This window comes from Rhinatrema bivittatum, chromosome 5 (assembly GCF_901001135.1).
Source record: "Rhinatrema bivittatum chromosome 5, aRhiBiv1.1, whole genome shotgun sequence".
Lineage (NCBI taxonomy): Eukaryota > Metazoa > Chordata > Amphibia > Gymnophiona > Rhinatrematidae > Rhinatrema > Rhinatrema bivittatum.
In genome coordinates, this window is record NC_042619.1 from 105,285,828 (window position 1) to 105,303,013 (window position 17,186).

Sequence of the window (17,186 nt, forward strand, 5' to 3'; positions counted from 1 at the left end):
ACCATTGTCTATGGGAATGTGAAATGATCACCCTATTTTGGGATGAAGTAATAATCGAACTGGCAGCTATACTTGGCACATCCTTTCACAAAGACCCAAAACTATGTTTGTTCCGCATTCTGAACAAGGACAAGGAAAACATTTCGGACTCTGAGCAAACATTTCTATGGAAAGCTCTGTTGATTGACTTGCAAACGATTATGGCTAGCTGGATTGCTACAGATCGACCTATAAAAGTCTAATGGCAGAACAGGATGAACAATCTTATGCAATTTGAATACATGTCAGCAAATGATATAATGCTGAAAGCGCAAAAAACATGGGAAGAGATATGGATGCAATATTGGAAGACTCTCTCACAGACCATGAAAGAATCAATTATAAAACTACACAAAATGGACTACAAAGAAGCTTCCAGAAGTTCGCAATAATCTTCGTGTGAAATGGACACCAAATCCCAAAACCTCGAGGGCCTGACGGGGGAGGGAAGAAGGGGGGAGGGAGAAAACATAAGAGAAATTTACAAAGAATGTAGAGGGTATCTGTGACTATGTTGGGGAGTTCTGAATCTTATGCACAAACATGTTATCTGTGTTGTTATTTATACCCTATTATGGAAAACTTAATAAAGAAATGAAAAAAAAATCAGTCACCACCTTAGGCAGAAAGTTAGGGTGGGTGCAAAGCATCACCCTGTCATGGAAACATTTTGTGTAAGGTGGATATGTTACCAGTGCTTGAAGCTCACTGACTCTGCGTGCTATAGTAACTGCAACAAAAAAGATAACCTTCCACTTCGGGTACTTCAAATTGTAGGAACGCAGTGGCTCGAAGGGATCTCGCATGAGATGAGCCAGAATCACGTTGAGATCCCAGGACACAAGAGAAGGCCGCAAGGGAGGTTTCAGCTGAAGAAAACTGCGCATGAACTGGCTCACCACAGGATGCATGGAAATAGGCGAACCATCCACCACGAGGTGGTAGGCCCTGATAGCACTGAGGAGCACTCTTACAGAGCTGGTTTTCAGATCAGCATTGGAAAGAGATAGCAAGTAGTCCAACAACTTGGGAGAAGGACAAGAGAATGGATCCAAGCCATGACTCTCACACCAAATCGGAAACCACCTCCACTTCAGAGTGTATGACTTTCTGGTAGATGGCTTTTGAGAAGCTACCAGGACCCTAGACATGTCCTCAGAGAGGTCAAGAGGCTGCATGCTCAGTGTGCTTAGTCAAAGTTCTAGAAATTTTGACAGAAGTTTTCCATGTCGGGCTCCATCTGATGATGTCACTTATGTTTGAGGACTAACATCCTGCTGTCCTAGGAGAACACCTGTCACAGGTAAGCAACTCTGCTTTTCATGGCCATTTTACATGTCATTATCTAAAAATCCCACAAAAAAAAAGTTTCCCAACCTAGATTTCACATCTCTCTCCCTCTGTCTTACTTTGGCTAGATGTTGGACCTGCTGGATGAGTCCCTTCCTCCCCTCCCAAGTAGGCCGATCCTTCCCCCACCCTCACCTTAAAAGAGACAAAAAACCAGAATCCCTCATCCTCTTTCACCCCATCATATTCAATAGTGAGCACTCCAGCCGGGTTCGACAGGAGCAGAACTCCTGATCCCCCTCCTACCCATCTACACAACTGGAGCCCTCCTAATTTCCCCCATCCCCAGGCAACCCCAGCTAGAGAAATAAATTGCATCATCCAGCAGCGCTGCTCCCTCTACTAGCAGTCGATTGGTCCTTTCATTGTCCACGTTCATTGAAAGGTCAAATTGTCTTTCAGAATTCTGAAAGGATGGCCTTCTTAGTGGGGATTAGCCCTTCCACTGACAGCTGCCCAACTGTTTAAAATTAATTTTTTCAGTCTTCAACTGTCAGCTGGCAGCCAAAGGTCCAGTCCCCTTTCAGATGGCAGTCTTTTCAGAATTCTTTGGGAGGGGTGGGGTGGACTTTTCAATGATTACTGACAATGGAGAGACCAATTGGCTGCCAATTGAAAGAGCAGCCCTGCCGAAGGAGGTAGGGTCTTCTCCGGTTGGGATTCCATGAGGGGGTTGATCGATTTGGAGGGCCCCCTCTTTTGATGGGTAGGAGGTGGTTCTGGAGGGTGGAAGGTTGGCTCTGGCCTACTTCCTTTTTTTCTTTAGGAAGAAAGGGGCTGGGAGGAAAGGGCGAGCCCAGCAGACTGGATCAATGTAACACGACACAACTTGACTTGACATTTTCTTAAGGTGAGAGGGGTTCAGCATGCTCAGGATGGAGATGGGAGAGCTCGCCTGACTGGCTTGCCCTACCCGACTTGGCCCAGCCTACCCAAGTGGAGTTTGGTGTTCTCCTCTCTACTGTGGGAAGTTTAACTCCTGCCGCTGATCAGGATTTAAATGTCCTGCAGTAAAATGAGGCATGCTGGGCAGCCTCCCCACTAGTTCTCCTTCTTGCATTACAGAGTAATTGCTAATAAGGTTTATTAGCCTGAGATGCCATAATCTTTCCATGACTTTTAACTCCTGTTTTAGCATGGGTTTTTCTGGCATTAAAACCCCTTTACATATTTGGGGTTAGGTTAGCACTGAAACCCCCCCCCCCCCCCCCCCCCCCCCCCCCCCCCCGCAAATCAGGAGTTAAAACACTGCTTATTTCATTGGCCCCTGAAAGCTTTTTCTTTTGGCTCTGTCATGTGAGATTGCTCCTTTGAGTGGTTGAATTATCCTGCTCTCTAGAGAGATCCCCTGTTACAGAGGAGTAACGTGCATTCTCTACTGCCCTTGATCTGCAGTTTTCTCTAACTCTGTCTTTTCTTGTTCCTATAGCCTGCTTCTTACTACATTCTCCCTGCTTTAATTTCTGTTCTGTATTCACCTTCTCTTTTATCGTTCTTTCTGCCCTACATTTTTATTCCTTTGTCCTTTACTGCATGTGCTTCTTTATCTATTTCCAACTTTTCTATTTTCTTTTCTTCTCACCCTTGGGTTTCACTTTAATTTTTTTCCATTATTTTCCATGTTCTTGATTAATATATTAATTTGTTTGATCATATGCAAGTAAACAGAAAGTGAATCTTTGAACTGAATTCTTCCTCAGTATTCTGGCAGGTCAATCCCCACCAGTGGGTTATGCACCTCTGCCAGCAGATGCAGATGGAGCAAAATCTGATGTCAGCTATATAATCTCGTCCTGACATCAGCTCACTAGTATTCTCAGTCTTTAGCAGATGGTGGACATGCATTTCCCCACTGGGGATTGTCTATGAGTAAAACATGAAGAAAGACAAGAATGAAGAAGTACAAAAGGAGAAATGAAGAAGGCGAGATGACTATGTAGCACTGTTTGCCTCCTAAGGTGATACCATTCAGTTCCTCCCTCAGTAGAGTGCCTTCAGTCCAGTATGGTCTTAAAATTCAATTAGCGGTTGCAGGCCAAGAGAGGCTTGGTGGTGAAGGTTTTTGCCTTCTTCCCCTGTAGCCGAAATCTGTTCCTGCTCTCAGCCAGGGAGGGCTGAGCTCAGGTAAAAGTTTTTACTAAAGAAAAAAAAAAAGAAAGAAAAAGGAGTAGGAAGAGAGGAGCTTTCCTACTCTGTTTTCTTGATGATTGGTCTTCCCACTCACATCTCTGGGGAGTTATGTGAGGTCTGGCAGTAGTTTAGTTACAGCAGGTTGAGTAGCTGTTAGGCTAGGCCCTGGTCTCAAGTTTCTCCCTTTTGGTGCATGGTAGGCCGCAAGGTTGATTTTGTGCTTTTTTCACTGTGTACCGTCAGCGTGCGCCTGCGCATCACTATTATGCTTCTGTTGCCGACTGTGCATCCAAAATTGGGCGACCCTGTTTCTGGATGCAAACATAGGATGCCTAACTTGGGCATTCCTTTGGGTATGTGTGTACCTGGATGCCTGGTTTGATCGTCTAGTTTGGGCAGGCGTACTATACTCATGTACTTGGATGCATGCTTTTTATGCATCCATTTTGAGCACGGCTTTTATGAATGGGTTCCTGACCGCACTTTTTGATTGTCTAGCTGGACACATGCCTAGACCTAACTGAGTGCCTTACAACCTTGGCTTCCATGGTGAAAAAGTATATCTATTTGTGCTGCATGCCACATCTGGGTGATACAGCTGAAGCTTTTTCTAAGCCTGTGTCAGCGCTGCCTGGATGCTCATGGGGTTTTACCTCCACCTGATTTTGCTGATAATGGACTATCTCCATGGTCTGAGGGGAGTGGGACCAAGGATGATATGACGCTGGTATCCCCTCCTTTGGTTGATCCACAGGCTGACTCCTCAGGGATAACTCGCTCTTAGGATGTCAGGTTCGGACCTATGAACCCATTCTTTTCATGGGTGGAATTCTTCCAGGGATTACAGACATTTCTATAGGGGCAGTCTTCTGAGTCAATTATATCTACTGGTTTAGATCCATGCACTCAGAATTCTTCTGTGCCTGCCACCATGCCCAAGCACCGTGGTGCAAGGTGGATCAAGATGACACCAATGATGGCGGCGGTGGCTCTCCTGTGGAAGCAGGGGAGATTCACCCAGATTTGGAGCCCTATAGAACTCTTTTCCATTTCTTTCATAAAGATTAGTTGCCGAGCTTGATCTCTCAGACTTTGAAGACCCTTGGAGTGGCTGGAGCTGACTCCTTGGGGGTATAGACAAAGAACCCCATTTTGGTCACCCTACGCAAGGCTTCATGATTCTTTCCCCTCCTGGATGTGATTCAAATGTTTATTTATTTATTTATTTATTTTATTTAAGTGTTTTTATATACCGGGATACGTTGGGAACATCACCTCGGTTTACAGGTAACTTAAAACAGCAAGGAGCTTTACAGCGAACAGGTAACAATGGTGTAACAACGGGATACTGCATATAGGGTAGATTAACTGATATTATGAAGCATATATACAGTATAGAGTAAATTAACTGTGAAAGGGGAAGGAATTTACAGGGGGATAACGAAGCATATGCATGAGTCATATACAAGTTGATTTATCTGGAATGCAGTTCACCAGAAGTGTCTTTCACCAGAAGTGGTCTTGGTGGCTTTATACCCCTTGGATCCGCAGGCCAGAGAGTAGTTGCATTTCCCCAAGGTGGATGCTTTGGTGTGTTCTGTAAAGGGAGGTGCAGCTCTTAAAGATGCTCAGGATTGGAGAATTGAGGCTATTCTGAAGCAAGCCTTTGCAGCAGTGGTAATGAACTTGCAAACCTCCTCTTGTTGTGCCCTGGTAGCTCAAGCTACCTTGAGTCTTTCTTAAGAATCTGGCAATCCTCTTCAGATAGCGGATCTATGGTAAAACCGGGGGCTGCCTTCTTAGCTAATGTGAGTTGTGACCTGGTTCATACAGCCGCCAAAGAAGTTGCTTCTGTTATAGCAGCTAGATGACAGTGTGGCTGCGCAACTGGTTGCGGATAACTATTTCAAAGTCCGATCTTACCAAGCTGCCCTTCAAGGGTTCACTTTTGTTTGACTGTGAGTTGGGAAAAATGGCAAATAAATGGGGAGAAACCCAGTTCCCTTACTTGTCAGAGGCCAAGAAGCCTATTTCCTGGATGTTTTGGGCAAGTGGCCGCTCTCTAGACTACCGGCGTGTTCAGCCTTTTAGGGCAAGTTCTTCCCAGAGAATCCCGGCTCTTCCACAGATCTCAGTCCTTTTGTCCCAAAGACCTGGAAAGGATGCAGGCTCCAGAACTGGAGCCCCTCGATCTTCTCAATGAAGATTTGTGGTCTCACCTGTTGGTGCAGGAAATAGGTGGGTCCCTATCTTGTTTTTATCACAGGTGGGTCCAGATTACTTTGGATCAATGTGTCCTTGAAGTGGTTCAAATCTGATATGCTCTGGAATTTCTTCGCATTCCTCCAGATGAGGAGGGTAGAAGTGGACTATTGGACCTCCAGATGAAGAGGGTAGAAGTGGACTATTGGACCTTAAAGTGGTGATTCCTGTTCTCGAATCGCAGCAAAATATGGGCCATTATTCCATTTATTTTGTTGTGCCCAAGAAGGAAAGCTCTTTTCAACCCATACTGGATCTCAGGGGTGTCAACCATCATTTATAAGTCACGTGTTTCAGGATGGAAATGGTGCGCTCTGTCATAATGGCAGTACAAGTAGGGGAATTCCTTCCTTCTCTGGATCTAATACAGGTATATCTGCATATTCCTATTCATCAACAGTTTCTTCAGTTTGCCATTCTGAATCATCATTACCAGTTTCAGGCCTTGCCGTTTGAGCTGGCCACTGTGCACAGGATCTTTTCCAAGGTCATGGTGGTGGTAGCACAGCCCTATGCAAAGACAGAATTCTAGTTCAGCCCTATCTTGATGAATTTCAGGATTCATTTTGATACAAGGCAGGCATAGTATTTATGCTGAAGACTCGAACTGAAAGGTGGTTGTTTTGAGTTTGAACTCTGATGAACACTGCTTGCCAAACCATGTGATCTTATATACAGGTCCTGAGGTGGATGGCTACCACATTGGAAGTAGTTCTCAAGGGCACACATGCGACCTATTCAACAGGTGTTGCTTTCCCGATGGAACCTGCAGTCGCAGAATTATGCGGTGAGGCTGCTCCTACCATTGGAGGTGAGGTCTCAGTTGAACTGGTGGTTACAGGCGGATCATCTCAGGAAGAGAGTTTCCCTGGAGATGCTGGATTAGTTGGTACTCACTACAGATGCAATCCGCCTAGGCTGGGGGACTCACTTTCAGGAGTTGATGGTACAAGGTTGCTGGAATGTAGAGGAGTGGCAGTGGAACATCAACAGATTGGAAGCAGTGGCAGTTTGGTTAGCATGCTTGCAGTTCACCAAGTGTCTAGAGGCTCAGGCAGTCTGGATAATGTCCAACAATGCAACTTACAACAATCATCAGGGTGGAACCAAGTGTCAGCAGGTGTCAAAGGAGATAGATGAGCTCATGGTGTGGACGGAGCAACAAAATCTAGGCATATCTGCCTCTCATGTTGCCGGAAAGGACAGTGTCAGAGCCAACTTCTTGGTGTTTGGGTAATCATCAGGTTCTTGTGGCCTGGTTTGTCCTCTGTTGGAAACAGGATGCTGGGCTTGATGGACCCATGGTCTGACCCAGCATGGCAATTTCTTATGTTCTTAACTTCCTCAGCAAGAGAAACTTGGACCCAGGAGATTGTTAGCTGGTAGACGAAGACTTTCAGCTCCTTGTGAACTGCTGGGGCTTACTGGACCTAAACCTATTGGCGACCTTCAAAAATGTGTGAAGGTCCTGTGCTTTTTCAGTCGCAGATGACACCCAAAAGTACTGGGCATCGATTCTGTCATTCAGGAGTGGCCACGTGGCACCCTGCTGTATTCATTTCCACCCCCCCCCCCCCCCGGCCTCTGATAGGCAGGATTGTCTGGAAGATTGAAAGTCAAACCAACACTGTCTTCTAAGTGGCTCTGGACTGGGCTCAGAGGCTGTGGTATGCCGATCTCCAGAGACTGCTGGTGGGCAGTTCCCTCAGGCTACCATCTCGGAAGGATCTTTTGCTGCAGGGCCCCTTTCTATAGGAGGATCCAGGTCAATTTTGTCTTCTGGTTGGCATTGAATAGGCTCAGTTGTTGAAGCAGTGTGATTTCCATTTTACTTCGGGCTAGGAGATTTTCTACTTCTCTATCCTATATTAGATTTTGGAGAGTTTTCGATGCCTGCTGTTCTGAGCAAGGTTCTCAGCCTCTCAAGGTGGATATTCTTTGATTTTGGAATTCTTACAGGATGGCTTGCAAAAGGGCTTGGCCCGTAACACCTTGAAAGTTCAAGTTGCAGCTCCAGCTTGTTATAGAAGGTGTGTCAATGGGAGGGCCTTTGTCTTCCCATTCTGACGTGTCTTGTTTCTTGAAGGGAGTTAAGCGTCTTTGCCACTACCCACCCTACCCCTGCCCCCTTTATAGCTTCCGGTACCTCTGTGGGACATTAATTTGGGCCTGCAGGTCTGTCTTTTCAGCCGCTGTGTGCTCTTTCCTTGCGACTGCTTACCTTGACGACAGTATTTCTAGTAGCAATATGTTTGGCATGTTGGGTCTCTGAACTGCAGGCTCTTTCTTGCCAGGAACCTTTTCTGCGTATGACTCCGGGAATGGTACAGATTCAGACTGTACCCTCTTTTTTTGCCTAAAGTGGTTTCAGAGTTTTATTTGAATTGGTCCATTTCTCTGCCCACCTTGGACAGGGACAGAGATGACGCGTCTTTCGTGTTCCTTGGATGTCAAGCGTCATTTGCTGCGGTACTTGGAGATGACTAAATTTGTTCGGAAGTCTGATCGCCTGTTTATTCTCCATGGTGGCAATAAACAGGAGTACCAGCAACTCTGGCAACGATAACCCATTGGATTTAAGGAAGTCATTACGGCAGCCTGTGTGGCTGCTGAGGTTGTTTTGCCAAAACAGATTAGACCACATTCCACAAGGGCTTCGGCGGTATCATGGGCAGAGCTTTGTTTCGTGTCACCTGCTGAGATTTTCCGAGCAGTGATGTGGGCATCTTTGCACCTTTTTCAAGCATTACTGCTTGGATGTTCGGGCTAGGGAGGGTACCGCATTCGTGCAGGCAGTTTTGACTGAACTGCTGGCAGCCTCCCACCCTTTTCGGGATTAGCTTTGGTACATCTCAGTGGTGGGGATTGACCTGCCAGAATGCAGAAGAAGGAGAAATTACTGCTTACCTGATCATTTCCTTTCCTCTAATGAGGTCTGGTCAATCCCAGACCTGTCCTAGGTTGCCAATTTTTAATTTATACTTAGCCTTTTAATGGTGAATATTGCAGAGTTTTATTCCTGCTCTTCGATGAAGACTGGTAAGTAGCTCTTCTAGACCCTTAGATTAGTGTATGTTATTTCTTTTGTTTGAGCTCAGTATTCCTGTTGGGTTGGAAGCATGAGTGGTTGATTGTTAATGATAATGTTCACGTTTAATCACTTTATTCACAGTTTGGCTTTTCCATAGAATGCTAGCGAGCTGATGTTGGGGTGGGACTATATAGCCATGCCATCAACTTTGGCTCTATCTCCATCTGCTGACAGAGGTGCATGACACCCTGGTGGGGATTGATCAGCCCTCATTAGAGGAAAGAAAATTATTAGGTAAGTATTAATTTCTCTATATCTTGTATTGGGCTACACTGTGGCTCTGTATAATAGAAATATCAGAAGAGGCCTATTGAATTTCTTTATTTGACTTTTTCAAGTATGTAAAGTATATTCATGCATTTGATATTTGATCTGAGAGAAGATTTAAATGATATCCTATTTTATTTCCTGTGTTTCATTAAAAGAGAATTGCTGCAGACTTAGAAAGTCAAGCATAGGAAATGGACCAAGAAACTTTGAAATAGGAATCTTGGGTACAGTTAAGATATTGGATTAAGATGCAGTAAGACTCAAAGAATCTGACATGAATTTACCCTTCAGATGGGTAGTTGTATTAGTCTGATGTAGCTTTTTCAGTCGCAGATGACACCCTAAAGCACTGGGCTTTTGGGTGTCATCTCCCTATCTACACCCTGCCTTGCCTTATTCAGTGCTTTCTCTTTTTCCTGTATCTTTTCCCTCACCCATTTTCATGTATATATACCCACCTCATCATGAAGTGGACTCTGGTCATTTATGAATTTACCCTGTTCAGCATTCATACATGCATTTAATTCATAGTAAAAAAAAAAAAAAAAAAAAAAAAACCAAAAAAAAAATTTTTTGTGGAATTTTTGGTTCAGTGTATGCCTATTTATATATTCTTTGCATATAAAGGAACTGTTTTGAAAGTTGTATTCCAAAGAAATAATTTGTGTTTTCAGACATCAGCAGAAAACGTTGCTGGTAACCTTTCCCCTATAAAAGATCCTGACAGACTTCTTCAGGATGTTGACATTAATCGATTGCGTGCAGTTGTTTTTCGTGATGTGGTGAGTTATTTTTTTTTTATTATTTTTTCCTGTTCATGCTGTACTATAGCATTTAAATAATAGCCTTGTGAAGGGCTTTGAATCTTACACTCGTGGCAGTGTATGACAATGATAACCAATCTTATCACCTGCATTTTCAGAGAAATCCTGATCAATTTAATGTTAGTACTCATTTAAGAAAGTATGGTGGTTAGAGAAATGGGCTAAGAAGTTGGAAAAACTCCAGTAACTTCTGTGTTTTAATCTGTTATAAGCAATTTTTCGTGCATTAACCTTCAAAAAGTCAATCTACTTATTTGTAAGTAATTTTCTGTGATTGGACAAAACCAAGAGTACTCGGGCATTGAGGGGCAAGATGGCGACATGACTTTGCCATTGGAATTGCTGCCTGAGTTTCTATAGAAGGTTTCTTGGTACTTTTTGTGCAAATTGTTATGCCTCCCAAACATAAAGGCAGACTGTGTACTTACCCCTTGGAGCCCTCTTTGCCGGTTGGGCAGCAGGTTATAACTGATGTCATGGCAGCTGCAGCTCTAGATGGGGGAGACCCCAGTGCCAATCCTGGAGAAGGAGAGTCTGTTCCAGCTGGCAGGAGGTTTCCTTCAGCCCCCTCGACATCAAACTGCTGCCAGCTCAGTGCATCCAGGAACCAGATGTAGCAGCATTGCTAGACGATGGCGTAAAGTTGCAAGCTGCTTTGAGGGAAGAATTCGGAGTTGCCCTGTATGTTGTAGCTGCTGAAGGGGACTATACTTGGAGGAGCCACAACTTTAACATCTTTGTTTCCTTCGATGATTGAGGTCAGGCTCCCTGTGCTTCCTCAGTGTTTGTGATTCCTCCCAAACTTGCAGTAGTTGCATTGGATGCACTTTGGGGCCTGATAGTTTCCATAGGTCATTCCTGTGTTAACTGCTCCACTAAGGCAGATATGGTTTCTGCATGGCTTGAGTGCCATATTACAACTTGTAATTCTGTGCTGGACAAATCTCAGGAGATAATTTTGTCTATAGAACATGAGGTTTCTGAAGTCAAGAACACTCAATCTATGTTCATTAAGGAAAGGAATAGTCTTCAAGGAAGAATGTAGACTTAGGGAAATAAATCACGTCATCTTAATCTTAGATTTATTAATTTTCCTAAGGTTCTGGGAGAGCCCCCTAGAATGACTTTACGATGTTATTTTCCTCAATGTATATCAAATTTCTGAAGAAACTATTACTGCATTAAACAAAGTTTATTTCCTTATGCCTGGGACCAATAGATCACAGGCTGGAAATTTGGACTTAACTGTCTTCTTGGAGTCTTCTAATATTGAGATTTTAGAAAGATCTACTTTACTGGTTACTTTTTTCTCTGAATCAGATCTCAGTTTTATAATGAAAAGATACTTTAAAAATATTAATGATTCCTTCATGGACTGTTCAGTTCTTATTTTTCCAGACCTATCTCGAATTACTCAGGAGAGGAGCAGAGCTTTTCTTGCTCTTCATCAAGAAGTTTTGGTGTTAGGTGCTATTTTTATCTTAAAATTTCCTTGTAAATGTTTCATCAAACTTTCTGACACGAGTTTTCTTTGTTCCTGAAAAGTTACAAGTTTTTGTTAACTCTAGGAAAGCTTTGATTTCCAGCCCTATTGTCTGTCCATAATGTGTATCATTAGGAATCAGGTGCAGTTTTTTTGTCATGTTGTAATTTCCTTTTTTCCTTAATCTTTCTCCTTATTTTCTTCCCCCATTATTATGTTTTGCTTGTGGTTCAATATTTGCATGTTCTATTGCTTAAAAGGAGATGATTTTGTAATGTTGTTCTAAATTGCCTTATGTTTCAGATAAAGGCTATTCTTTGTATCATATATAAACTGTATAAATAAAATGAAAAATAAGAGTACTTGGGTCAATATACTAACATGAGTGAAATATTCTGTCATTTAGCTCAGGAATGGGAAACTATATGTGCAAAGAGGCTTGTTATTGTTGATACTATGTTTTCCCTACTGTTCAGGGATTGTGAAAGCCCTTCACACTTGAGGCCATGTTGTAATGTGTGTGAGTTGCGTGCATTGTTTCCCATTTAGCTTGTGCTATTTTGCTACTGGGAGATCTGTGCGGATAAGCCCTGTAGTAAAATAGTACACATAGCTTTCCTATGGGGAAATTTGCAAAAACCTTTAACTATACCTTATTTAGTTGTAGTTATTTATTTATTTTTTTGTGAAATTGTTTGTGAATGGTTTTTTGCATGTAATTTAGGGATACGTTTATAACTGATGAACTGCTTTGCCTAATTTTGCATCACAGTCACTCCATCTATGAATTTAAATACAATTGTCAAATGTTATAATGTATGAAAAATAAATATTTGGAAAATGAATTATAAAGCTGTGTTTGTTAAAGGGGCAAATATTTATCACTAACCTATTTAACAGACACTGTTAGCTTGTTAAGTGTCCTTTGCACATTCTGCACACTTTAGTGCATGATTATTCTTATTTGTGAAATGAATTTTACACATTTTGAAGTAATATAGAAAAAAGTCATTACAAGTTCTTGTTTTTTCTATATTTTGTAACAATTTCTTAGTTTTGAGGGGCATGGATCAATGGATATATGTGACCCTCCACAGTTACTTATTTTCCCTCTCCTTTGCATATTTGCATGCATTGATATTTACCTCAGAGGTGTTTACATGTACTGTATATAAGAACATGATAAATGCCATGCTGGATAAGATAAAGATCAATCAAGCCCAGTGGCCAGTCTGGGTTACAAGTATGCACATTGTCCATAAAACAGATCTGTTTTCTGTTACTTACTCCCAGGGATAGCAAAAGCTTTTTTTTAGTCTACTTGACTAATAATGTTTTATGGACATTTCTTCTAGGAACTTGTCCAGATCTCTTTTAAATCCAGCTATGCTAATCGTCTTGACCATGTCTTCGGACAACAGATTCCACAGCTTGAAAAAATACTTTATACGATTTGTTTTAAATCTGCTGGTTGTTAGTTTAATGAAGTGCCCTTTTGTTTTAGTATTATTTGAAGGGGTAAATAACCATCCTTTGTATATATGTGGCCCCTACCCCACTCATGATTTTATAAACTTCTATCAGCCATCTCTCTTTCAAGCTGTACAGCCCTAACCTGCATAACATTTCATCATTGGGACTCATTCCATTCCCTTTACCATTTTTGTCAACCTCCTCTGCACTTTTTCTAGTTCTGCTATGTGTTTTCTGAGAAAGAACAACCAGAACTGTACACAATACTCAAGGTGTAAATTGCACTATATAGCAATATAGTATTTCTATTTTATTCTCCATTCTTTTTTGGATCATTCCTAACATTCCCCTAGATTTATCAAAATGCTATATTTATAGCAGAAATAGCGCCCACGATAAAAGGGTTATGGTTAGGCTAATTTCAAAACTACCACTTCATATAGGCTATTTCTGCAATGCACGCTATATCGCACCTTGCGTTAATTTCCGCAATGCATGCTGCCTTGCGTTATTTAACACATTTTACCGCAGATAAGCAGGCTGAATTAGCCATGCTGCCTGGGATCGTCCTCTTATCCTCTAGGTGGTGGAGCTTCTCAAAGCACTCAGAGCTCTGCTCTGTGTGCCCATATGTGTCCTCTCTCATGCGGTTCCCAGCCTGCCTCAGCCTTGTTCTTCCGCATTGCAGGCTGCACGCTGAGCTCCTCCACTCCCTTACTGTTGCCATTTTTTGGCTACAAATTAACTCTTTTGTGAGCGCTTTGCTGCAAGCAGCAGATAGTGATGCCAAGATCACTTGGCTTTAAATTCAGCCAGTGTGGAAAAGTGATGTCTGTAACAGATGGCCATGTACTCTGTTACATATGACTGGGGCCCAACCATATCCCATCCAGCTGCAGGGACTGCAGCCACATGTCTCCAAGAGCATGCAGGCAGCGGATAGCCAAGATAGAGAAGCTGAAGGAGGCAGCAGCAGGATCCTGTGCCACAGAGCCAGCTCGAGGATCCACTCAGTCCTCTCCAGGACCTAACGGGGAACCTCCGAGAGCCAGGATGAAAAGGGCTTCGTCAGCAGGTCCCTCAGGCGACTTAAGGGCCCCACGGAAGCTTGCCCATGCCGCCTCGATGCAGGAAGCGCTGGAAGATCAGCAGTTTCAAAGGCCCAGGCAAGTCTCGGGTGACACCGATGCATCAATGCATCCGCCCGGTGCATCGACGCACCCACCCAATGCACAACACCACGCTGATGCACATGCATTGAAGCATAAGAATCACGACATAGCATTAAGGCACTGGAGAGCTTCTGTCGAAGCACCAAAGCAGGGATCCATGTCTGAGGCACAATGCGGCACCGGAGAGTGTAACAAAGCAGTGGAGACCCACAGACCATTGGGTCCCACTTACTTCTCCAGTGGATAAGGGCTTGTCACCTACGGCCCAGCTGCCGGTCTTGCATTGGACCCTTTTTCCAGATCTGGAGCTCGTATTCTCAGACATGGAACCGATTCGTTGGGATCTTCCCAGTCATCCAGGGTCTTCTCCGACCTGTCTTCATCATCAAGGCACAAGTGAGAAGGGTCACATCTGCAAGAGCCCTTGGAAAAAAAAGACACAAGCGGGCCCCTCATATAGAACAGGTGCCTATACGGCCCAGAGGCCCAGACTCTGATATTCTACTGGTGGCATTGCCTCCCAGAGGACCTCCAAGGGAACCCTCCCCTAGACCACAGAGAAACCTGGCCTCCCAGGCAATGACACAAATCTCACAAATACTGACACAGTTCTTGTCATCGCTGGAATAGTGTCACGGGTAGGGAGAGAATTCACCCCGCAGGGATCCATCTTCACCAAGTGAGGGCACTGATCAGCCGGTACTAAGTCCTCCTCGAAATGCACATCAGTAAGCTTCCGCCTAACAGTCATCTTGTACGTCACCTAGTTCTTCGACAAGTTACCCCTCTGACCCCCCAGAGGAACAGCCTCAGTCTATCTCCCCGCCAGAAGCCCTCTCTTCCTCCAAGTTTGTGGAGAAGGTGGGGAATGCCCTCATTATAGAAACCAGGAAGGTGCCGGACCCCTGGGCGGAAGTCCTAGGGATACTTAAGATATTCTAGGCACTTGCAGAGCCAACTGCATTGCCCTCTCATGCAGTCCTGGATGTTTTAATGACCAGAGCATGGCAGCTCCCCTTGTCGGGGCCAGCAACATCCTGTAAAACAGATCTGAAGTTCTGGATGTGCACATCACACTTTTATAGCATGGTCCAGCTTCCGCACGCTTCCATCATGGTGGAATCAGCCATGAAGAGGGCGAAGAAATCACGACTGCATTCAATACCTCTCCAGGGAAGGACAACAAGAATTTGGACAGTTTCAGAAGATGGGCTTTCCAGGCTGCGATGCTGAATGCTAAGATACAAGCAGGCAGGCGGATCCGAACCCATGAGAAGAAGTAATAAGGGCGGCAGTCTAAGATAAGTACACTGTAAAAGGGCATAATCGCTGGATGGGTCAGATAAGTAGCCAGAGGGACGTGTTTTACAAAAAACAATTGAAAAAGCAAAAAAGAAATAATAAAGAGCAATACACGGGGCTATAAAAAGGGACAACTACAAAGTGGTTGTCCTTAAACATAGCCACCGCACAAAACCACCAAGCAAGTGTTTCCCTTGTATAGTGGGTGTTGGAGAATATTTTTACAAAGGGAAAGAGGTTGGTTAGTGAATAGTGAATGCTAAGATACAGCAGCACCAGTTTTATATCATCCAATACTTGTATGAGTGTCTCCAATCCCTGAAACCCACGGTGATGGGCACTGACCCATATGGCACCCCACCAGCCCAGCTGCACACAATGGAGTAAGGTCTATGCCACCTGCTTCACACCATTTATGAGGCATTTGATACCTCAGCCACAATCTCTGTGGGAGCTATCACAGCCAGGCGTTTGGCATGGCTAAGGGAAAGTGCTATTAGGCAGGATGTGCATGAGAAGCTTGCTGACCTCCCCTGTCTCCCAGACAACGTCTTTAGGGACAAGCTATTGGAGACAGTGGCCCAACTAAAAGAACAGAACATTGCGGTGAAGTCCCTTCTCCGAGAGATCAATCATCTGGAAGAAGATACTATGCTGCCTCCTGGTGAACACATGCTCAATCACGTATGGGCAGACCTTACCCCTCCTTTCACCCGCAGTTGTGCCAACCACCCAGGAAACCGCAGCCACAGAAACACAGAGTCGTGGTCGACAAAGCAACTCACGCCAACCGTGTGGTCTTGCGGACCCAACCAACTCCAAGAGACAGCAGGGGTTTTAGGAACACCCAAACCATCTCCACTGCTAACAGTGGGAGGAAGACTCTTCCATTTTTATCAGTCCTGGGAGGGAAATACGACCGACCACTGGGTACTTCAGATCATCAAAGAGGGCAATACCCTGAATTTCTAGACAACACCGACCCTCTCACATCTCAAATGGATACAGGGGGATGGAGCATGCAGCAGGAATGCCTCAAGGAGGAAGTCTCCAGACTGTTTCACCAGGACTGCATCCGCCGACTTCCTGTCTCCTTGCGGAATCAGGGATTTTATTCCCCTTACTTCCTCATTCCCAAGAAATCGGGAGGCCATCACCCCATCCTGGACTTACAGATGCTCAACAGATTCATTTGGAAGGAGAAGTTCAAGATGACTTTCCCTCAAGTTCATCCTACCCTTTTTGCAGCCCAACAATTGGGTAAGCACACTAGACCTAACAGAAATGTATGCCCATATTCCCATCCACCGTACCTGTTGGCAGCACCTCTGCTTTCAGGTCAAGGGGCACCATTTCCAGTTCAAAGTACTCCCATTTGGACTTTTGTCATCCCCGAGAGTCTTTACCGAGTACCTAGCAGTTATGGTGGCCCATCTCAGGAAACGGGGAATACAGCTGTTTCCTTACCTCGATGATTGGCTGCTAGTTGCCCTGGACCCATCCTCCCTGCAACACATCCTACAAATCGCCATCCAATGCCTGGAAGAGTTGGGCTTGCTGGTCAACTATGAAAAGTCCAAGCTACAACCAACCCAAACCCTTCAATTTATTGGGGCAGTAATCAACATTAAAGTAGGCAAGATGTCCCTATCGGAATCCAGAAGGCATGCACTGCAGACCCTGGCTACACAACTGCTGGTGGCCACACACACACTCCAGCCTGACAAGTATTGACCATCCTTGGGCACATGGAAGCATCAGTCTACATGGTGCCACACACGTGCCTACAT

The 17,186-nt window shown here is 44.3% G+C and overlaps 1 protein-coding gene across 4 annotated transcripts in view; it reads left to right on the plus strand.

Moving 5' to 3' along the window:
• Positions 1-17,186, plus strand: part of NBEA (neurobeachin) — a 2,460,099-nt gene that overhangs the window by 778,726 nt on the left and 1,664,187 nt on the right. For all 4 annotated transcript variants that reach the window (XM_029602688.1, XM_029602690.1, XM_029602689.1 and 1 more), the window contains one exon: positions 9,817-9,924. In XM_029602688.1, the coding sequence (XP_029458548.1) occupies positions 9,817-9,924 (108 nt within the window). The remainder of the gene's footprint in view (positions 1-9,816; positions 9,925-17,186) is intronic.